This window comes from Monodon monoceros, unplaced genomic scaffold (assembly GCF_005190385.1).
Source record: "Monodon monoceros isolate NGI ecotype Baffin Bay Population unplaced genomic scaffold, NGI_Narwhal_1 Super_Scaffold_18, whole genome shotgun sequence".
Taxonomy (NCBI): Eukaryota; Metazoa; Chordata; class Mammalia; order Artiodactyla; family Monodontidae; genus Monodon; species Monodon monoceros.
Genome location: NW_021703774.1, coordinates 127,960,096 through 127,983,842, shown reverse-complemented (window position 1 = coordinate 127,983,842; position 23,747 = coordinate 127,960,096). Strand labels below are relative to the sequence as shown.

Sequence of the window (23,747 nt, the reverse complement as noted above, 5' to 3'; positions counted from 1 at the left end):
TGCCTTATCTTCAGTGGTACCACCTTATCCTGATTTTTCTATTCTTTATCCACTCTGTCTCCTTTATTCCTCAGTTGCCCTTCTTAAATATCAGTGTTCCCAAAGATTCTGTCAAGAAACCTTTTCACTTCTCATACTCTAAACAGCCTCATCCATTTTTCTGCCTTGGACCAGTACAGATACATGTCTATGTCTTCAGTTCATATTTCTCTCTTGAGCTCCAAGCTGTTATATTTTACTAGATGGTTCCTTATGAATGTTGCATGGGTACCTCAGTTTTTTAACACTTCTAAAATACCTTCTTGGGACTTCCCTGTTGGCGCAGTGGTTAAGAATCCACCTGCCAATGCAGGGGACATGGGTTCGATCCCTGATATGGGAAGATCCCACATGCCGCGGAGCAACTAAGCCTGTGCGCCACAACTACTGAGCCCACGTGCCGCAACTGCTGAGCCCGCGTGCTGCAACTACTGTAGCCTGTGCACCTAGAGCCCATGCTCCACAACAAGAGAAGCCACCGCAGTGAGAAGCCCGTGCATTGCAATGAAGAGTAGCCCCTGCTCACCGCGACTAGAGAAAGCCCGTGCGCATCAACGAAGACCCAACACAGCCAAAATCACAAAGAAACAAACAAACAAACAACACCTTCTTTTCCTATTGATTAAATAGTGCTACTATTCTTGTAATCAGTCACTCAGGCCAAAAATCTAGGAGTCATTCCACTGTCATTCTCCCCTCTCATTATTCATACCATAAATCCAATCCACACTATCCTCTAATCTGTTCCAATCTGTTCTTTCTCCATTCCCAATGCCATTTCTTTAGTTTATGCCCTTACCATTACTGTAATAACTTCTTAATCAATCTTTCGGCCTTTTTCTCACCCCTTTTTCTCTCTCCCTGATGCTATAAGCAGCATCAGATAAATTTTTGTAAAATGTAAATCTGAACATGTCAGTCTTCTTCTTAAAATACTCCAATGGCTTTTCACACCTTTGAAGATAAAATTCGAATATTTGACCAAGTAAATATGTCAAACTATATGGTGGGAACTGAGAGTATAGTGAGAAACAGTGTCTGCCCTATGACAGCTTAGTACAGACATTTCAATTACAATTTTATCTCTTATTACTCTCCCTTTGAGCCATAACAATTAAGAAGTGCTAAAAAAGTTTCCTTCTCTGCCTGTTTTCTACTCTCATCTCAATGCCTTTCTAATTATCTATGTGCCATTTTCTTTACCTACAAAGTTCTACCCACCTACTTACCTATCCGATTGGGCAATTCTTCATCTTTAGTTCAAGCATCTCCTCTTTCTGAAAACCGATCTTTGAGAGCATAAGCTCTTCTTTTTTTTTCCAACATCATTTTTTTTTTGAGAGCATAAGCTCTTTTTCTCTGTGCTTACACAGTCCCCTGTGCTTACCTCTCATTATATTAATAGCAAACACTTATTGAGCATTTGCTCAGAGCCAGTTACTGACATAAGTGTTTTACTTAATTTATATAATCCTCACAAAACCATGTGAAGTAAGTACTTACTATTACAATTATTAGCTGAACATTACCTGTTCATCTCCTACCCTAGTAGATGTTAAGCTATTTGAAAATAAGGACTGTCCTTTTATCTATGTTTGCCCAATGCCTACCACAGTACCTAGAACACAATTTAATACTTAGTTCTACTAGTATTTCTTGATTCTATAAACTATATAAAATCACTGCCAGCTAAAAAACTACCTATTCCTTTTTAGAGGCACTACCTCACACTAAGATGATAAATCACCTATTTTCATCCTATTATATAAAGTTTTCCTAAAATAACAGAAGACTGAAACAAGAAAACTCCAAGTGTAGTCAAATTTTAGGGACTTTATTTCAAAAACTAAACAAGATCCATAAAGTAACTAGATTCTTCTGTTCTGAATTAGGAAAGAGGACTTGGCTTCCAGTGAAAATAGGACAGTGAGAGACAGCAAGTTCCTACTTCTCCTGGATTTCATATAAAAATAAAAGATGGGGGGCTTCCCTGGTGGCGCAGTGGTTGACACTCCGCCTGCCGATGCAGGGGACACGGGTTCGTGCCCCGGTCCGGGAAGATCCCGCTTGCCGCAGAGCCGCTAGGCCCGTGAGCCATGGCCGCTGAGCCTGCGCGTCCGGAGCCTGTGCTCCGCAACGGGAGAGGCCGCAAAAGTGAGAGGCCCGCGTACCGCAAAATAAATAAATAAAAGATGAACAGAAAAAAATCCATAAACTCTATTTCAGCAAAATGAGGAGACATACATAATCCATATATTAGAAAAATGCATAAGGGTTGCCACGACAAGCTAAATAGGAAGCAGATTCAATGGAAGGCAAGGAGGGGATAGTAAAAAGTGAGGAATCCTAGGGTGCAGATTTAAGAAATAATGGGAAAAATACTTCTTTTAAATAAGAAACTCACTTTGAAGTGATTAAAAACTATCTGTCTTGGAAACAAAATGACCTAAAAATCTGGAGGGACTGGTAAGAAATAGATTGACCAGAAACTTTAGGAAGTTAGGTAAGATGTGTATACAACAGCAAAATCCCATGACAGACACATTCCTGAAGGAATGTCCTATAAATACCTGGGCCAATATAAACTATCTCATTCTATGTAGAGTAACAAAAAGGTAAAGAAGATCAGTGAAACACCAGGTAAGAAACACTTAATAGGAAAATATGGTCACGAAACAGATGAAAATTCTAATAAAATATTTTACCTTAAATTATAAAAAATTTATGAAGCCATTCACTTTAGAAAGGAAAAAAAAATGGCAGAAATAAAAGAACTCAAGGAAAGCCACTGTGATAGCTAAGATTTTCTTTCACCCCGCCCAAGAACCAATATTCACTAGCTTGGTGGCAATACTTCCTCCACTGAGAATGCATGATTAAAGAAATAGAGGGCTGAAGGTATTATATAATTATAAAGGTAATCATTAGAACAATACAAACTTTCTTAAATATAATAAAGACTACACCAAAGAAATAAGGTGAACAGACCATAAGTGCAAGATGAAAACAACCAACAAATTTTTTTTAGGAGAGAGGTGGGGAAGCATAACAAAATAATACAACACAACTCTAGGACGCATCTGATAGAATAACAAGTATGAAAAGGTTTAATTCAACTTAGAGACTGGATTACAAGGCAAAATCCAACTCTATGTTGTATATGAGAGGCATGTTTAAAATAAAGTGATTCAAAGAAGTGAAAATGAAAGGATAGGCAAAGGTAACCGAAGACACGTTCAAATTAGAAAGAAAGCAGAGGTATCTTAATACCATACAAGGCAGAATTCAGGCCAAAAATATAAAAATTTTAAATGAAACCAATTCAGGGTCTTTTTCAATTCTAAAGGGAATAATTCATAGTAAGATATAATAGCTATGAATAGTAGTTACAAATATACCAAATAGTTATGAATATCAATTTACCAAAAAAGACCTAAAGGAGAGACAGTGTATAGGCTTTAAATCATCTCCTTCAGTCCACCAAATGGACCAAAAATAAAGAAAAACAGAATAATGTAATTAAAAGGTATATCTGTTTAACTCAATATTCTGAAAATAAAGAGTACCCCTTCTTTTTAAATGCTTGCATAACATTGATAAAAACCTTATATGATTGGACACACAAACACACACATCCATACTACCAAAAAGGAGACATAGTATATTAATTGTATGATCACTTTGCAATAAAACTAAAAATTATCAGGAATTCCCTGGCGGTCCAGTGGTTAGGACTCCACACTTTCACTGCTGAGGGCCCGGGTTCAATCCCTCGTTGGGGAACTAAGATCCTGCAAGCTGCAGCACAGCCAGAAAAAAAGAAACAACTAAAAATTATCATCAAAACTTTAAAACTTTGGGTTAAAAAGAAAATATAAACTGAAATTACAAATATCTACAAACCAAGAGTACTGAGAATACTACATATCAGAACCAATGAGACACCAAAAACAGTGCACAATGGAATATTGTAGACCTTAAATACTTACATGAGTAAGAATAAATGAACTAAACATTTGACTCATAAAGTTAGGAAAAATACAACACAAATCTATTATCAAATAAAAAAACATAAATGAAAACATGGAATTCTTCAAAGACTGGCATATAATCATAAAATATCAAGTCAAGATATTTAACTTTTAATTTTCCTTATGACTTTCATTTCACTTAATGATAATAATTAAAATTTACAATAGCTCAACATTTATATTCTAAATCTGTACTACTACACATTATTTTTAGTATAGGAAGTAAAACTGAAGATTTGGACTTTTATAATATGTCCACAGAATGAGAAATAGAAAGATAAATATTAGACTCAAAACACACCAAAAAAATTCCATGCTCCCCCCGAACCCATTTAATAGTTATCTACAGAAGTTATATTTCCTAATGAGTCAAAGATACAATCCTGAGATGAACCACTTACATTCCCAATCTCAAAGTTCTGTCTCATAAGTAGGTAAAGGGAGGCACTAGCATGTGACCGTATTGTACCGATGCTACTGCTACAGTGCCGGAGAAGCCGGAGGCATAAATCAGCACACTGCTCTGTCTCCTCTTCAAACAAGAGTTCAGGGAACTGTAAAGAAACAACATCAACACTGAATTTATGCAGTAAAAGTTCCAGAGATATGTCAGTATAGCTTGATGTGGAGATTTGTTGGTGTAGCCCAGGAATTAGAAGAATGTTAAGGGGGCTTCCCTGGTGGCGCAGTGGTTGAGAGTCCACCTGCCGAAACAGGGGACACAGGTTCGTGCCCCAGTCCGGGAAGATCCCACGTGCCGCGGAGTGGCTGGACCTGTGAGCCATGGCCGTTGAGCCTGCGCGTCTGGAGCCTGTGCTCCGCAATGGGAGAGGCCACAACAGTGACAGGCCCACATACCGCAAAAAAAAGAATGTTAAGGGACAATATTTACTAATGGTTAATAACATGGCCCACAGAGCCAGATGGACTGGGTTCGAGTATGGATTACACTAGTAATATGGCCTTGGATATATTTTCTCATCCTTAAAATGGGCCTAATAATGTTATCTATGTGGGACTGTATGACTACCTTAGATTAGATAATGTGCATTAAACACTTACTACTATAGTAACTAACATAATAATTCTGTGAAATGTTTTTATTATCACAAAATAGTATATAAGTTATTTTCACTGGCTAAGTTTCATCAACAGCTCTGCATTCCATCTTATAAGATGACTAAGATGAAATAGCTGTTTTCAAGTATTAAGCATACACATACACATTTCCAGAGGAAAACAAACACAGGAAATAAATATTTGAAGTAGTTGAACAAACAGCAAAAGCACCTTCCCTTCCATTTACCATAGGATAAGCTAATTTCAACAGACTGAACAACTTATACATTGAATTCTTGATAAATCAAGTCAATAAGGGACAGCCAAAATAAGATGAAGAGAAAACACATAAAGCCCCATATTTAAAACAAGCTATTGGGCTTCTCTGGTGGTGCAGTGGTTAAGAATCCGCCTGCCAATGCAGGGGATACGGGTTCGAGCCCTGGTCCAGGAAGATCCCACATGCTGCGGAGCAACTAAGCCCATGTGCCACAACTACTGAGTCTGCGTGCCACAACTACTGAGGCTGTGCGCCACAACTACTGAAGCCCACGTGCCTAGAGCCCGTGCTCCGCAACAAAAGAAGCCACCGCAATGAGAAGCCCACGCACCACAATGAAGAGTAGCCCCCCCTCACCATACTAGAGAAAGCCCGCATGCAACAACGAAGATCCAATGCAGCCAAAAATAAATGAATAAATTTATTTAAAAAATAAAATAAAATAAAATAAAATAAGCTAGTAATTTCAGGCCCTTCTCCACATCAGAGCTACTCTTAGAAATTCCAAAAGGTAAGCAGTAGAGAAAAGGCAAAAAAGAATCATGAGTCTTAGGTTATTACTAAAATTTTAACTACAAGTATATTTAAAATATGATCAATGTATGTGTCAAATGATCTTAGACAATGTTAATAAAGAAAGCAAAGTCTGACAGGACAGCAGGTACAAAAATAACCCACCTTTGAAACCAGGGCTCTCTGGGTAGCAAAACAGTGTTGTAGATAAACTGCACTTTGATTACAGGCCATGCTATGTAGTAGCACTTTCAGCACCCCACCAAGGATGCTCTCTTTGGATTCTGTTACAGAAACTGTCTGCAATTTAAAAATAGATAAATAAAATAGAGATGTTAACTGCAATTTGGTTAGAGAGATAGAATATGTATAAGTAACAAATAAAAATTTTAATAGGAAAAGATAATGTAAGATCTAGGAAGACCTCAAGGAAAAGAAGCTGAGACGGATTTGGATAAAAAAAAAGAGGTGGAGGAGAATGAATAGGTTTTAAATGAGAAAAGAGGAGCAAGGACATAACTTCTAGGATCTACTGATATTTAAATGTAACTACATGGTTCAATAAATACTTTTTCCCCCAACTCTAACTTATCAAATCTATACTACTTTAAATTCCTCTAATTTGTGTTCTTACCTGGACAACAATCTCTAATGTATCCAAAATGATTAGATTTGCTTCAGTAGCCAGATTTCCATCAATCAGTGCTTCATGTTCAATCTCTGCTCTTGACCTAATACAAAATATTATAAGAAATTATATTTATCTTTTAGAAAAGCCAATAGATCTGCAATTCAAAAAAGACTTAAAGATGCACAAAAATAAAAAACCTTGGAACCCTTTTGCTTTTCCAGGGGAACCATTTTTCAATATTTGCCTGAATGCAAAGTCACAAGAGAATAAGGAAAAAGACAGTATTTTGCATATTTTAAAATGTTTTGTTTTAACCTACATTTTTTCAACCATGCCAATACAGACTTTCTCACCCCATTACAGTGCTACAGTGCCACTAAAGGCATAAATATTTAGTTTTCAGAGATGCAGCAAACACAGGAAAAAACTTTTACTCTGAATGGTACGTAGACACTAGGTGGTGCTATGTGAGCTTGTATTTAGGGCTGCTTTCATGTAAAGGAACATTCAAAATGTTTAGTATTCATACTACTATTTCAAGGATTTTCAACATATTTATTTAAGATAAAAGATCTTTTTAAAAATAAAGTTTTGTCTAATTTCCCCAAATTTTTGATACAAAAATTTTAATACAGAAAATGATTTAACTCTTCAGTGAGACTCTGGATGGAATCACTCATTAGAAATAAAACAACTTGATGTAATGAAGTGGTTTACTTGAATACTAATATTTACAAAAGTATTATTTAATGAAAATAAAAAACTTAATAACTATATATGATTTATGAGTAAAGACATTTGTTTTAGTTGCAATACATATACAGAAACTATATATTACATCCAAGTAGACAAAAAACACATAAATCAAAGCAAAAATAAAAGGATGTATTAAATGCTAACTTTTCAAAGTTCTTAGTTGTTACAGTCTGAATCTTTATTACTGTCACTAAAGAGAACAGTCCATGAATTTACATTTACAAATTAAATTTAAGGAGAAAATACAACACAGTTAGAATTAAATTGGACAACAAAATATATAATGTTCAGACTTAAAATTCCAGCAAGATTTTGTGGAGAAACATGACAAAACAAGATGGTTAAACAAAAAGAATCACGAAAACACCAAAAAAAAAAAAAAGGGCTCCCTTAAAACACAGTAAGATAAGCAAAGAGAACACATTATACAAATGCAGAAATAAAGCAACATACTAATAGCATAGTACCTTGGTGATTTTTGATTTCTAAAAAACACAACACGTGGAAAAATAATAAAAGAAACGAACATGGACAGAGAGGACAGAAATGCAGAAACTCAAACTTTAAGAATTTTTAACACAGTTATATTCAGTATCTGCATTCCCTGCCAAATTCATACATTGAAAACCTAATGCCCAACGTAATGGTGTTAGGAGGTGCAGTTTTTGGAAGGTGATTGGATAATCAGGGCAGAGCCCTCGAGAATGGGATTAGTGCTTCTATAAAAGATGCCCCAGGGAGTTTGCTTGCCCTTAAACCATAAGGGGACACAACAAGAAGTCTGTAACCCAGAAGAGGGCCTTCACCAGACACCAAATCTGCTGGCGCCATGATCTTGAACTTCCCAGCTTCCAGAACTGTAAGGAATAAATTTCTGTTGTTTAAAAGTGACACAGCATGTGGTATTTTGTCATAGCAGCCTGTAGAGATTAAGGCAGTTTCTGACAATGCCAAACTCATCTATATGGTACTGACCCTGCTGCTTCTCTCTCTGCTGGCTCTCACAGGGACTTGCTTCCTGATTTTACTGTCTGAGAGCTAGTATTTCTTGAAATTCAACTGTGAGAATCCTCTAAAGCTTGGGCTGAAGATGGTTCTCAGATAGGGTGGCCAACCATCCAGGTTCACTTTAGGACAGGACTGGGAGGTTCCCTGGGATGTGGAACATTCACTACTAAAATGAGGAGTACTAGGCAAACCCAAATGAGTTGGTCACCATATGCTGAAAGCTGTGGGGGCCAATCAAGTTACTTGAGGGCTAACTTGTAATTACAAATTATCAGGAAAAAATGTTAGCCCCATGACACCTGAAATGCCAAGTCAAGCCGAGCAACTTTACCTGTGGTTACCTGGGCAGTGAGAAAGGTTTACTTCCAGTTCCCCTTAGGCTGAAGATGCAGTCCTTTAGGATTGTTTTTGGCGGTAGGGTGGTCAGTTACTGTACCTAGTTTGCTTCCATGCTAGAAACAGAAGACTTGTAGTGTTTTGTCTTTCTTTATATTTTAAGCTTTAACAGGGCAAAGATTAGTTTTCTAATTTTTTGTAATCCTTGAAATATTTAGTTCAGTGTGACACCCAAAATATATTTAAAAAATAGTTGCCGAATGCATTTTCCAAAGGGGATTGTTGGGGGAAAATAGAGTAACATGTGAATATGTAACCTTTTGTTTTACTATAGCATATGAAAATTTCTTCCCTCAAATCATTTTTAATCTAAAATTTAAAAATAAAATATAACTATTTTGTCTTCTAAGATTTGAATGCCTAATATATAAAAAATAACACTGAAAGTAATCATTTTCCTCTGTATTTGAAACTCAACAAACCCTTCAGTAAGATAAAACAGAAGGTTATATTACTTGTCAAGCTTCTCAGTGTTTTGACGCCAGTGAGTCATATCCTTCCTCCACCTCAGATTTTCTTGACTCCCAAAGGCACTTCCAGATGGGCTTCTCTCTGTCAAACAAATTTCAAAACATTTTTTTAATGTTATTTCAGTCAGGCCACATACATGTATATTTGCAAACATATAAGAAATCCTACATAATGTTATTAATTTTATACACAGCCACCTTATCCTCAGTACAAGTGGAAAAACCAGACAATGCTGCTTTTTATTAAAAATTTTCACAACAGTTGCAGAAGAAATATATTTGCTAAATGTAATATAAAAAAACCAAACACGCTTTTAAGTAAGCAAACTTTCTAATACTGACTCCCAAAATCCTAACCATGGTTTATAAGACCATGCATGATATGATCTTATTTCCTCCTACTCTTGTTTACACTACCATTATTGTGTGTGTGTGTGCGTGTAGTTTCACTACATATGCTACTGATTTAGGATGTGTGCAATGGTGGTTTTTCCATTTACCTGATTGTTTTTCCCACAAATTTTCACTGGCCAATTATTTATCACCTCTGCAGAAAGGCCTTCCTCAACTCTCTACCACTTCCTTTTCTCTTAATTTACTTTCTTTCTCTCCATAGCACCTATGACCACAAAAATATAAGCTACTTAAGAACAGAGGTTATGTCCATTTTGTTCACCCCTTTATGTCAGGTACTGACAAAGTGTCTGGCACATCCTGAGAACTCAATAACTTTTTGTTTAATAAATAAACAAATTAAGAAGGATTGAGGGGCTTTACTGGTGGCACAGTGGTTAAGAATCCGCCTACCAATGCAGGGGACACGGGTTCGAGCCCTGGTCCAGGAAGATCCCACATGCCGCGGAGCAACTAAGTCCGTGCGCCACAACTACTGAGCCTGTGCTCTAGAGCCTGCGAGTCACAACTACTGAAGCCCACGCACCTAGAGCCCGTACTCTGCAACAAGAGAAGACCCCCAATGAGAAGCCCGCGCACCACAACGAAGAGTAGCCCTCACTCGCTGCAACTAGAGAGCAGCCCTGCTCACCACAACCAGAGAAAGCCCACGCGCAGCAACGAAGACTGAGCGCAATCATAAATAAATAAATAAATAGATAGATAAATAATTTTTTTTAAAAAAGGGTTCATAAAGTAATTATTTCTTTTGGTCCACAGAAGGCAGGACAGGAGGAAGATAGGGGCTTTCTCCCAAGCGGTTTCTAGGATGGAAGGCAAAATGAATGGTACGGGCTCCTTAAGGGGCAGCAGCAATAGAACTGATTCATACCAATCCAGCAGAAGTGGAGAAGGCATTGAGAATTGTGGAGAAATATAAACAATAGAATCAAGTCATGACTTTAAGCTTTCAACTAGAAAACTAATGCTCCTTTTTGAAAACCATGAGACTTTAAATTGGCTGGGAAAATGGAAAGAAAAATGAAAGTAAAAATTCAGAGTTCAAATAGAAATTTTAAAAATACTGAGAAACAAATATAATTTGACACACAATAGAGGACATGTCTGGATACTCCTTCTGCTTTCTCTCCCTTCCGTTCCCTTTCTTTCTCTCTTTACCTCTTTGATTTTGAAACCTCTGTCTTTAAGAAATTTTGTGAAAGAAAGCAAAAAGATATGTCTATATTAAGACAGTTAACAAAATAAGTGTGAACTCTTTTCATTTTTATCATTAACTTTTTTTTCCATGAAATTGTCTCTCATCTCCTTAGTTAAGAATGTCTATCATTAGATGACCTAGCTTATTAAGTATTCAAATATATAAGAATTGCAAAGGTTTAATTTTTCAAAGACAAGAACTTCTTTTTTTTAAATTGAGATAAAATTGACATATAACATTATATTAGTTTCTGGTGAATAACATAATGATGCGATATATGGACATACTACAAAATGATCATCACAACAAGTCTAGTTAACAACCATCACCACACATAGCTTCAAATATTTTTCTCTTATGATAAGAACTTTTGGGCTTCCCTGGTGGTGCAGTGGTTAAGAATCCACCTGCCAATGCAGGGGACACGGGTTTGATCCCTGGTCCGGGAAGATCCCACATGCTGCGGAGCAACTAAGCCTGTGCGCCGCAACTACTGAGCCTGTGCTCTAGAGCCCACGAGCCACAGCTACTGAGCCCACATGCCACAACTACTGAAGCCCGTGCGCCTAGAGCCCATGCTCCGCAACAAGAGAAGCCACCGCAACGAAGAGCAGCCCCTGCTCGCCGCAAATGGAGAAAGCCCGCGCATAGTAACGAAGACCCAATGCAGCCAAAGATAAATAAATAAATATTTTAAAAAAAAAAAAAGAACTTTTAAGATGTACTCACTTTGCAACTTTCAAGTATACATTTGTTAACTAGAGTCACGGTGCTATAAGTTACATCCCTGGTACTTACGTATTTTATTACAGTGAGTTTGTACCTTTTGATCCCCTACACCCATTTTGTCCATCCCTACCCACCACCTCTAGCAAACACCTATCTGTTCTCCGTATCTATGAGTTTGGGGGGTGGGGGTGGTTTTTTTTTTTTTAAGATTCCACATATAGAACTTCGTTTCTTACATTTAAACAGTGGTAGCTGTCTAAAAGCCACAAGTTTAAAAATGTAACAAACATATCGGTAACAGCTCCACTCTCCAACAGTAAGCCTCAGAAAGAGCTACTGTATAATATAAAGAACGCTAAATTGGCAGTCAAAAGATCTTGGTTCTATCAGTTTATAATCTTAGGCAAGTTATTTACCTCTGTGAGTTTTATTTTATCTTAAAGATGAGGATAATTATTCATTAGGCTTTGGTAATAATTAAATGACCTAGAAAGTTAATTTCCATACTTTATAGAGGGTTGTTGTACATACTAAAAGAGTTAAAAGAAAATCAATAGGTACATTGTAAACTGTATATAACTGAAGTGAACAAACAGTGCTCTATTAATTCCAAAGGCAAAGACTTTGTCTTATTCATTATTAAATTCCAAACACACATAGCATATAAAAGATATTTAAGTTTACTTAAAAAAACAATCATTAAGTTAAATGGCATATCAAAAACAATAATTAAAAAATATTCATGTAAATGTACATTCACATTTTAAGTCAACAAATATATATCGAGCTGTTAGCAAATGTCATGTACACAGATGACTAAGCCATGTCCCTGACCTTAAGGAGCTCTCAGCAACAATATTACTTTAGAATTTGCGAAATGTTTACACACACATGGTCACTACAAAGATGATAAGATCAACACTACCTTTTAAAATCTCAAAACAATCACAAGTGGATGAGGAAAGGGAAAGTGGGGAGATTAAGTGACTTGGCCAAAGTTATACGGCTATTGGGTAGCCGACCAGGGATTAGAAACAGGTTTCAAATGCTACTAAATTGTCTTCTCTTGCTGATATTTGAGTTTAATGGGCAATATCTTTGCCTTATATACAGGGTATATTAAATCATTGCAAAACTAGGAAACTTTTAAGAGTAAAAAGTGATGCTACATAGAATGGATGACGAAGAGAACCATAATGTAAACTATAGACTCTGTATGATAATGAGCGTCAGTGTAGGTTCATCAGTTGTAACAAGTGTACCACTCTGGCAGGGGAGGTTGATAACGAGGGAGGCCATGCATGTGTGTGGGGACAGAGGATATATGGGAAATATCTGTATCTTCAGCTCAATTTTGCTATGAACCTAAAACTGCTCTTAAAAAATCTATTTTTAAAAATAAGAGATGCTATTAATAATCACACAAGGGCAAGAGAAACAAACTGAGATTATCCAGAGCAAACTGTAAGTATGCTCACCCTACTTAAATAGGAATTCTAACGTGCAAAGAAATGGCTATTCAAGTTAATTCACAGTTACATTTAAAACACTATCTTAAAAGTGTAGAATTGTCACTGAAGACCTGCAAAAATGATCACTGTAATAGTGTTCAAGGAAACTGAAAAAAATTCTCACCAGAAGGAGAAGATATTGTGTACATACCAAGCTGTCCTCGGCTTCGGCGCACCATTTCTTGCCTAGCACCTATGCTTCCAAGAATAGCTTCCTCAAGCTTTGCTCTCATGTCCTTTGATTTCTTAAAGGTCAAACTATTCATTCTTTCAAACACTTTCTTTCCCTAAAATTTGAACATTAGAAAAGAAGACACATTGAAGAAATTTTCTTCTTCTTTTCCACATTATGTTTCCCCTCTTGTTCATCTTTGCAATGGCACAATGATCACTTACTTTGTACTCAAAGCAAGATACACAAAGATAAAGCAGATCTAATAGCCGGTTTAGCTGCAGGACTGAGAGATCTGTAAACCACTTTTGTAAAACTGTCTCATCTGCATTCTTGAGAACCCAAAGCAGACAGATCAAAAGACTCCGACTTGATTCTGCTGAAAAGGTAGTGTGTTGTCTGCCACTCTGAAAATAAAAAGCAGTAGAATGAGACACAAAATGATCAAAGACCATTTCTTTTTTTCAGTTGTCAGTTGTTTTCTTCTAAAAGCAATACAACAATAATTACTTTAAAATCAAATATTTCAAAACAACCATTTGGTTTAGACAATACTTGTGTAACTCATATAGAACCTTAAACTTAAGGTCCTGACATTTAATGAACCTTTCCTAGCAATTGAAGATTGCTTTAATCTATGACAGGGCTTCCAGCAGACTATAAACGTTAACAGAAAACATAAAGGGAAAAACTAAAAGGTCCTATTATTAAAAACTAAGATATCTACCAAAGACTATCAGACACGATATAAATAAAGGAAAAAAATGACTCTATATAAGACTATTTTAAGAGTATTATGTGATAACAAAATGTTTATCAGGTTTAGAGAATCACTATTTCCTATCAAGGGCCACTGACAAAATGAAAAAGTCTTAGACCACATATAAGTAAAAAGTATTTTTACTTAGAGCATATAAATTTAAGATAATATTCCCAAACTTAGATTTGTATTAGGATACAGTATGTGAAATACAAACAAAAACTAAGAACTTGTTTACAGTACCATTTATTGAATATTTACTCTCTTCCAGTCATCATACTGAGCTCTTTGCATATATTATTTCATTTAGTCCTCCAACAACTTTACTAAGCAGGTTGTATCATCTCAATTTTACAGACAAGAATGCAGGATGACAATAATAATAATGATGACGGCAAACGATGATGGCAAAACATAACAAAATTTGAAATGTGGTAGACACTATTCTAATTGCTTTTTCTTATTTAACTCTCAACAGTTTTATGAGATGGTATTAACTATTGTTATTTCTAGTTTACAGGTAAGGAAACTAAAGGCTAGAGATTAAGCAATTTGCCCTAAATCACATTCTAAGAAAAAGTAAAGCCACAATTGTAGTCCAGGTTAACCAGACGCCTAAGCTTATACTCTTCACCATTATACTACATTCTAATATTTGGTTAATAAATATACTAAATTATAATAAGAAAGCAGTGGATAGGATGTTGAGAGGAATTACAAAGGAAAGCCATGACCTCAACTACTACCCTAATCTCCCGTCTATCATGCACGATGGTTTCCCTTGAAACCATCTAAAGATATAAATATTATTACTTACTCCATCCTACAGACAAGAAAACTGAGACAAGAAGTAGTTAAGTATCAATATTTTGTGAAAGTATTTTGCAATAAATGGTGGAACTGGGATTCAAATGCAGAACGTGTGGCTCCAGAAACCAAGCTCGTATCCACTATGTTTACTGCCTTTAATGGATGCACACACAAGTAAATAAATTCACGTACATAAACTCACTATGCTATACTGCACCTGACCTGGATGCAAATAGCTTTGACTCCCACCCCCAAATCCACAGTCTCTCTCATAAGGAAAATGCTTCTTTATTTTAAAAGTAAGCACTTTCTACAGCAGAACTTTCAGGTATGCAAAAATATGCTGACTAAATTCTCAATGACTGATTTTTTAAAACAAAATTTTAAAATTATACCGAATTCGACAAACAGGTACACACTAACATTTCCTATACCCCCACATAAACTGCCAATAACACAGTGACACAGTCTGAAGAAAGTTGGACAAACATGAAAAAGACTCAGTAATGCAAAGACGTCAGGTTTCCCCCAAATTGTTCTATAGGATCAATGCAATTCCAATCAAAATACCAGCCAGGTTTTTCCTGGAAGTTGACAAACTAATTTTAAATTTAATGGGGAAAAGCAAAGGGCCAAAAATAGCCAAGGCACTCTTGAGGAAGAACCAGGCAGGATGGGGGATAAATTTGCTCTACCACATAGCAACATTTACTAAATAGTTAGAATCATTAAGACAGCTTGATATTGGCATATGGATAGACAAATAGTCTAATGAAATAATAGGAAGCACACAAAAAAATCCTATGCATATATGAAATTGTGACATATAACAGAGGTGGCACTATGAATCAGTGGTGAAAGGATGAATTATTCAATAAATGGTGTGAGATAACCGACTTCCCTAGGGGAAAAAAAGTAGACTCCTACTTTGCACTATTGTACAAAAAATAAATTCCAGACAAAGAAAGAACTTAAATGTTAAAAGGAAATATAAAAGAACATACTTATAATCTTGGGAATAGGACAGAATTTCTTAAATAATACATAAAAAGCGTAAACCATAAACCACAAAAAGATGATCATATTTGCTTACACTGAAATTGAGAATGTGTGTTTGTTCATTCAATTAATAAATAAATAGATACATAGAAAAAGCACATCATAAATTAGTAGAAATTTGTTGCATATAAAACCAACATATATACACTACCAAATGTAAAACCGATAGCTAGTGGGAAGCTGCTGCATAGCACAGGGAGATCAGCTCAGCACTTTGTGACCACCTAGAGGGGTGGGATAGGGAGGGTGGGAGGGAGACACAAGAGGGAGGAGATATGGGGATATATGTATATGTATAGCTGATTCACTTTGTTATAAAGCACAAGCTAACAGACCACTGTAAAGCAATTATACTCCAATAAAGATGTTAAAAAAAAAATCACTATGTTAGAATGTACAAAACAACAACAACAACAACAACCTGAGATTTGTATCCAGAACAGTCTTTCTCAATCAAGTTTCTATGAGAGAATTAAGCCCTACAAAAAATTGAGGGGCTGTTTTCTCCATTCTCTCAAAGCATTAAAAAAAAAAAAAAGATAATTCTGGTTTGGTATTACCCATCAATGAATCTTCTGTGAAGGAAGAAACCACAACCCCAGGACTCTTATTATACATACAAGTAATACTGCAAATACAAAGTCCAGTACACAGTCACGAACTAGGCACACAAAGAAGCAATACATCATGAGTGAGAACTGACAAAACAGATAACAGAAAAAGGTACATTAAGACTTGAGGTATTGAAATTATCAGAGACTATGCATATCAGAGACTATGCATAGAATGCAGAGACTATGCATTAGAAAACTGAAAAAAATTTACCCAATAACCAAATTAAGAACTCAGTAGGTTGGTGTAATGTAATATCAGGTATAGTTAAGGAGAGAATTAGTAGACTGAAAGATAGATCAAAAGAAAAGTTCCAGCATGAAGCACAGGTTAACAAAAAGATGGAATACACAGAAGAGTAGAGACAAAGACGATACAATAAAAAGGACTAACGTAAGTTTAACTGGAATATGAAAGAGGAGAGACAGAATGGAGAAGAGGACATATTTGGACACATAACAGCTGAGAATTTCATAGAACTGAAGATGCTGAATCATAAATTTAAGAAGTCCAAAAAAGCTACCAAGCAGAATAAACATAAAGAAATTCAAAATTAGTCTCAACAATTGAAACCACAGAAAGCCAATTTTAAGGAGACAATCAAAGAAACGACAGAAAAAAAGACAAGTTATTTTCAAAGAAGTAACAGTTCGCCACAGCTGGCTTCTCAAAAGTAGCAATGGAAATAAGAAGACAATGGGAACAATGTCCTCAGCAGGCTGAAACAAAAGAGGAAACTCAGACGCTACTTCTTAAAAAAGGAATCCTAATGAAGGTCAAATAAAGACATTTTTCAAAGAAACAGAGAGTTCATCACCACAGAATAGAAAATTCTAAAGGATGTATTTCACAGAGTAGAAAAACATCTCATAGAAGTCACAAATTTGAGAAAGAATCAAGAGCAAATAAAGTGGTGAACACATGGGCAAATCTAAATAATTGATTCTATACAGCCATAAAAAATAATAATGATGATGTCTTGTGAGGTTTAATGATACATAAAACTAAAGATTGCATTTAAGTAGAAAGAAAGGTAAATGAAGTCAACCTGTTTTAAGATCCTTCTATTAACCAATGTGAAAGTAAAGGTAATGATTAATATTAGATTGTAACTTAAGAAAGCATATTCTTATTTGTAATACAATCACAAAAAGAATAGAAACAGAATGCATGACTTCCAACCTAGTAGAGAAAAAAGTGGAATGAGGAAAAAATACAATGAGAAAAAAATGATCCAAAAGAAGATAATAAATGAGACAAAAAGAAATACATAATAGGGGTGGGAAAACATGAAGTAAAATTAAAATGTTAAGTACATTAATTTAATTATACTAAATGTAAATGGGTTTTAAAACTCTAGTGAAAAGACAAAGATGAATAGACCAGATTTTACAAATATAAGACAAACTCTAACCATATGCTGTTTATAAAAGACACATTTAAAACATGAGAAAAAACAATGAAAGTAAAAGGATGGAAAAACTCATGCCATACACACACACATATACACACATACATGCTAAGCAAAAGAAACCTAGCATAGCTATACCAGTATTATACAAAATTGACTTTAAGGCAAATAAAAAATAAGCATTACAGTTCATGTTGACAAAAGGTAAAATTCATCAAAAATATAATTTTAAATTAGATATTTCATAATAAGGCCTCAAAGGAAATAAAACAAAATCTGACAGAATGACAAGAAGAAATTACACCACCACAGTTGTAGTGGGATATTAGAAAAAGTGAACAGAATTCAGTAAAGAGAAAGAAGATTTAAACAACAGGATTAACAAATTTGATGTAATGCATATAATGGATAAATATAGAACAAATGAAGAATATGCATTCTTTTCAAATATGTGAGATATTTGCAAAAACTGACCACGTACTAGACCATAAAACCAACTCCCACAAATATATTATGTAGAGTAAGTTCTCTGATCATTCAATTAGGCCAAAATCAGAAGCAAAAGGATTACTAGAAATTTTCGTATGACTGGAAATTCTCAAACAAGAACAATTTAATAACCCAAAAGTCTAAACAGAAATCATAATGAACTTAAGATATATTTTGATGACTAATGAAAATGTTACCTACACACTGTGGTATGTAACTAAAACAATAATTAAAGGAAAATGTTTATGATTAAAATATGTATCAGAGAGAAAGGATGAAAATTAGTGAGTTAAGCATCCATCTCAAGAAGTCAGAAAAAAGAACATTAATATAAACCAAAAGAAAGTAGAAGACAGTAAATAATAAAGATAAACATTCAAAAGTGAGGATCAACACTGACCCCAAATTGGTTCTTTACACAAACTAAAGAAACATACAAATTTCTGTTGAGACTGATTTAAGACAAAAGATATAAAAAGCCAGTCTCAGAAATAAAAATGTTTATTTCTACTATAGATGTTATAGACATTAAAAAGATCATAGAAGATATTTGAAACAACTCTGTATGCCAAGAAATTTGAATAAATTTCTGCTAGAATAAAATTTATAAAAACCAGTGTAAAAAGAAATAGAAAACTTGAACAGTCTTACAATCATTAAAGAAATTATACAGGTAATTTGAAAACTCTCAAAAAAGAAAACTGCAGGTATAGATGGCTTCACTCACAAATTCTCCAAATATTCTAGGAAGAAATAATTTCAATTTTAAACAAGTACTTTCAGGGAACAGAATAAAAGGGGAAATTCCTAGCTCATTTTAATTGGCTAAACTACCCCTGATTCCAAAATCTGAATATAACATTATGAGAAAGAAAAAAATCTTACTAACATGGATACACAATCTTAAACAAAATACAGCAAACCAAATCTATTAATATACAATCATGAAAAAGCTGGGTTTAATTCAGGAATTCAAGGTAGGTTTAACACTAGAAAATCAACTGAAAGGGGTCACAGTAAAAGACTACAAAGCAAAATAAAATGACAGTCTCAATGGTGCAAAAAAGCATGATAAAATTCAACAACTATTCATAATTACAAAAATAAAACTCTTAGCAAACTAGGAACAGAAGGGGACTTCCATAATATAACAGAGGGTATCTTAAAAAAAAAAACCAAACCCCAAAACCAAAATCTTTAGCACCTATGTTTAAGAATGAAATGGGACGAGGGGAAGATGGCGGAAGAGTAAGATGTAGAGATCACCTTCCTCCCCACAGATACACCAGAAATTCATCTACACGTGGAACAACTCCTACAGAACATATACTGAACGCTGGCAGAAGACCTCAGGCCTCCGAAAAGGTAAGAAAGTCCCCACATACCTGGGTAGGGCAAAAGAAAAAAGAATAAACAGAGACAAAAGAATAGGGATGGGACCTGCACCAGTGGGAGGGAGCTGTGAAGAAGGAAAGGTTTCCACTCACTAGGAAGCCCCTTTGCAGGCAGAGAAGGCGGGCGGTGGAGGGGGTAAACTTCGGTGCCACGGCGGAGAGCACAGTAACAGGGGTGCGGGGGGCAAAGCGGTGAGATTCCCACACAGAGGATTGGTGCCGACCAGCACTCACTAGCCCGAGAGGCTTGTCTGCTCACCAGCCAGGGCGGGCGGGGCTGGGAGCTGAGGCTCAGGCTTCAGTCGGAGTGCAGGGAGAGGACTGGGGTTGGCGGTGTGAACACAGCCTGCAGGGGGTTAGTAAACCACGGCTAGCCGCGAGGGAGTCCCGGGAAAAAGTCTGGACCTGCAGAAGAGGCAAAAGACTTTTTTTTCCCTCTTTGTTTCCTGGTGCGCGAGGAGAGGGGATTAAGAGTGCTGCTTAAAGGAGCTCCAGAGACGGCCGCGAGCCGCGGCTAACAGCACGGGCATGAGATGCTAAGGCTGCTGCTGCCGCCACCAAGAAGCCTGTGTGTGAGCACAGGTCACTATCTACACCACACTTCCAGGGAGCCTGTGCAGCCCACCACTGCCAGGGTCCCGGGATCCAGGGACAACTTCCCCGGGAGAACGCACGGCACGTCTCAGGCAGGTGCAACGTCCTGCCACCCTCTGCCGCCACAGCCTCGCCCAGTGCTCCGTGCCCCTCCCTCCCCCCAGCCTGAGGGAGCCAGAGCCCCCAAATCAGCTGCTCCTTTAACCCCGTCCTGTCTGAGCGAAGAAAAGATGCCCTCCCGCGACCTACACGCAGAGGTGGGGCCAAATCCAAAGCTGTGACCAGGGAGCTGTGAGAATAAAGAAGAGAAAGGGATATCTCTCCCAGCAGCCTCAGAAGCAGCAGATTAAAGCTCCGCAATCAACGTGATGTACCCTGCATCTGTGGAATACATGAATAGACAACGAATCATCCCAAATTAAGGAGCTGGACTTTGAGAGCAAGATTTATTTTTTTCCTCTTTTTGTGAGTGTGTATGTGTATGCTTCTGTGTAAGATTTTGTCTGTATAGCTTTGCTTCCACCATTTGTCCTAGGGTTCTATCTGTCTGTTTTTCTTTTTTCCTTTTTTTCTTTAAAAAAAAAATTTTTTTCCTACTAATTATTTTTTATTTTAATAACTTTATTTTATTTTATCTTTATTTTACTTTATCTTCTTTCTTTCTTTCCTTCCTTCCATCCTTCCTTCCTTCCCTCCTCCCTCCCTTTTCTTTCTTTCTTCCTTTCTTTCTTTCTTCCTTTCTTTCTCTTTTTCTCTTTCTCTCTTCCTTTCTACTTTTTCTTCCTTTTATTCTGAGCCGTGTGGATGAAAGGCTCTTGGTGCTGTAGCCAGGAGTCAGTGCTGTGCCTCTGAGGTGGGAGAGCCAACTTCAGGACACTGGTCCACAAGAGACCTCCCAGCTCCACGTAATATCAAACGGCGAAAATCTCCCAGAGATCTCCATCTCAACACCAACACCCAGCTTCACTCAACGACCAGCAAGCTACAGTGCTAGGCACCCTATGCCAAACAACTAGCAAGACAGGAACACAACCCCACCCATTAGCAGAGAGGCTGCCTAAAATCACAAGTCCACAGACACCCAAAAACACACCACCAGACGTGGACCTGCCCACCAGAAAGACAAGATCCAGCCTCATCCACCAGAACACAGGCAATAATCCCCTCCACCAGGAAACCTACACAACCCACTGAAACAACTTTAGCCACTGGGGACAGACACCAAAAACAACGGGAACTACGAACCTGCAGCCTGCAAAAAGGAGACCCCAAACACAGTAAGATAAGCAAAATGAAAAGACAGAAAAACACACAGCAGATGAAGGAGCAAGATAAAAACCCACCAGACCTAACAAATGAAGAGGAAATAGGCAGTCTACCTGAAAAAGAATTCAGAATAAGGATAGTAAAGATGATCCAAAATCTTGGAAATAGAGAAAATGCAAGAAACATTTAACAAGGACCTAAGAAGAACTAAAGACGAAATAAGTAACGATGAATAACACAATAAATGAAATTAAAAATACTCTAGAAGGGATCAATAGCAGAATAACTGAGGCAGAAGAACGGATAAGTGACCTGGAAGATAAAATAGTGGAAATAACTACTGCAGAGCAGAATAAAGAAAAAAGAATGAAAAGAACTGAGGACAGTCTCAGAGACCTCTGGGACAACATTAAACGTACCAACATTCGAATTATAGGGGTTCCAGAAGAAGAGAAAAAGAAAGGGACTGAGAAAATATTTGAAGAGATTAGAGTTGAAAACTTCCCTAATATGGGAGAGGAAATAGTTAATCAAGTCCAGGAAGCACAGAGAGTCCCATACAGGATAAATCCAAGGAGAAACATGCCAAGACAAATATTAATCAAACTGTCAAAAATAAAATACAAGGAAAACATGTTAAAAGCAGCAAGGGAAAAACACAACTAACACACAAGGGAATCCCCATCAGGTTAACAGCTGATCTTTCAGCAGAAACTCTGCAAGCCAGAAGGGACTGGCAGGACATATTTAAAGTGATGAAGGAGAAAAACCTACAACCAAGATTACCCAGCAAGGATCTCATTCAGATTTGATGGAGAAATTAAAACCTTTACAGACAAGCAAAAGCTGAGAGAGTTCAGCACCACCAAACCAGCTTTACAACAAATGCTAAAGGAACTTCTCTAGGCAAGAAACACAAGAGAAGGAAAAGACCTACAATAACAAACCCAAAACAATTAAGAAAATGGGAATAGGAACATACATAACAATAATTACCTTAAATGTAAATGGATTAAATGCTCCCACCAAAAGACACAAATTGGCTGAATGGATACAAAAACAAGACCCATATATATGCTGTCTACAAGAGACCCACTTCAGACCTAGAGACACATACAGACTGAAAGTAGGGGACAGAAAAAGATATTCCATGCAAATGGAAACCAAAAGAAAGCTGGAGTAGCAATTCTCATATCAGACGAAATAGACTTTAAAATAAAGACTATTAGAAGAGACAAAGAAAGACTCTACATAATGATCAAGGGATCGATCCAAGAAGAAGATATAACAATTGTAAATACTTATGCACCCAACATAGGAGCACCTCAACACATAAGGCAAATGCTAACAGCCATAAAAGGGGAAATCGACAGTAACACATTCATAGTAGGGGACTTTAACACCCCACTTTCACCCATGGACAGATAATCCAAAATGAAAATAAATAAGGGAACACAAGCTTTAAATGATACATTAAACAAGATGGACTTAATTGATATTTATAGGGCATTCCATCCAAAAACAACAGAATACACATTTTTCTCAAGTGCTCATGGAACATTCTCCAGGATAGATCATATCTTGGGTCACAAATCAAGCCTTGGTAAATTTAAGAAAAGTGAAATTGTATCAAGTATCTTTTCTGACCACAACACTATGAGACTAGATTTCAATTACAGGAAAAGATCTGTAAAAAATACAAACACATGGAGGCTAAACAATACACTACTTAATAACAAAGTGATCACTGAAGAAATCAAAGAGAAAATCAAAAAATACCTAGAAACAAATGACAATGGAGACACGACGACCCAAAACCTATGGGATGCAGCAAAAGCAGTTCTAAGAGGGAAATTTATAGCACTACAATCCTATCTTAAGAAACATCTCGAATAAAAAACCTAACCTTGCACCTAAAGCAATTAGAGAAAGAACAAAAAAACCCCAAAGTTAGCAGAAGGAAAGAAATCATAAAAATCAGATCAGAAATAAATGAAAAAAAATGACGGAAACGATAGCAAAGATCAATAAAACTAAAAGCTGGTTCTTTGAGAAGATAAACAAAATTGATAAACCATTAGCCAGACTCATCAAGAAAAAAAGGGAGAAGACTCAAATCAATAGAATTAGAAATGAAAAAGGAGA

The 23,747-nt window shown here is 36.4% G+C and overlaps 1 protein-coding gene across 9 annotated transcripts in view; it reads right to left on the bottom strand.

Moving 5' to 3' along the window:
* Window positions 1-23,747, bottom strand: part of DOCK7 (dedicator of cytokinesis 7) — a 210,406-nt gene that overhangs the window by 30,870 nt on the left and 155,789 nt on the right. For 6 of the 9 annotated variants that reach the window (XM_029228225.1, XM_029228226.1, XM_029228222.1 and 3 more), the window contains exons 31-36: window positions 13,432-13,614; window positions 13,160-13,322; window positions 9,169-9,265; window positions 6,557-6,653; window positions 6,088-6,222; window positions 4,472-4,624 (exon numbers count right to left, since the gene is read on the bottom strand). In XM_029228225.1, coding sequence (XP_029084058.1) covers window positions 4,472-4,624; window positions 6,088-6,222; window positions 6,557-6,653; window positions 9,169-9,265; window positions 13,160-13,322; window positions 13,432-13,614 — 828 coding nt within the window. The remainder of the gene's footprint in view (window positions 1-4,471; window positions 4,625-6,087; window positions 6,223-6,556; window positions 6,654-9,168; window positions 9,266-13,159; window positions 13,323-13,431; window positions 13,615-23,747) is intronic. The other 3 variants (XM_029228228.1, XM_029228223.1, XM_029228224.1) reach the window with 1 other exon arrangement.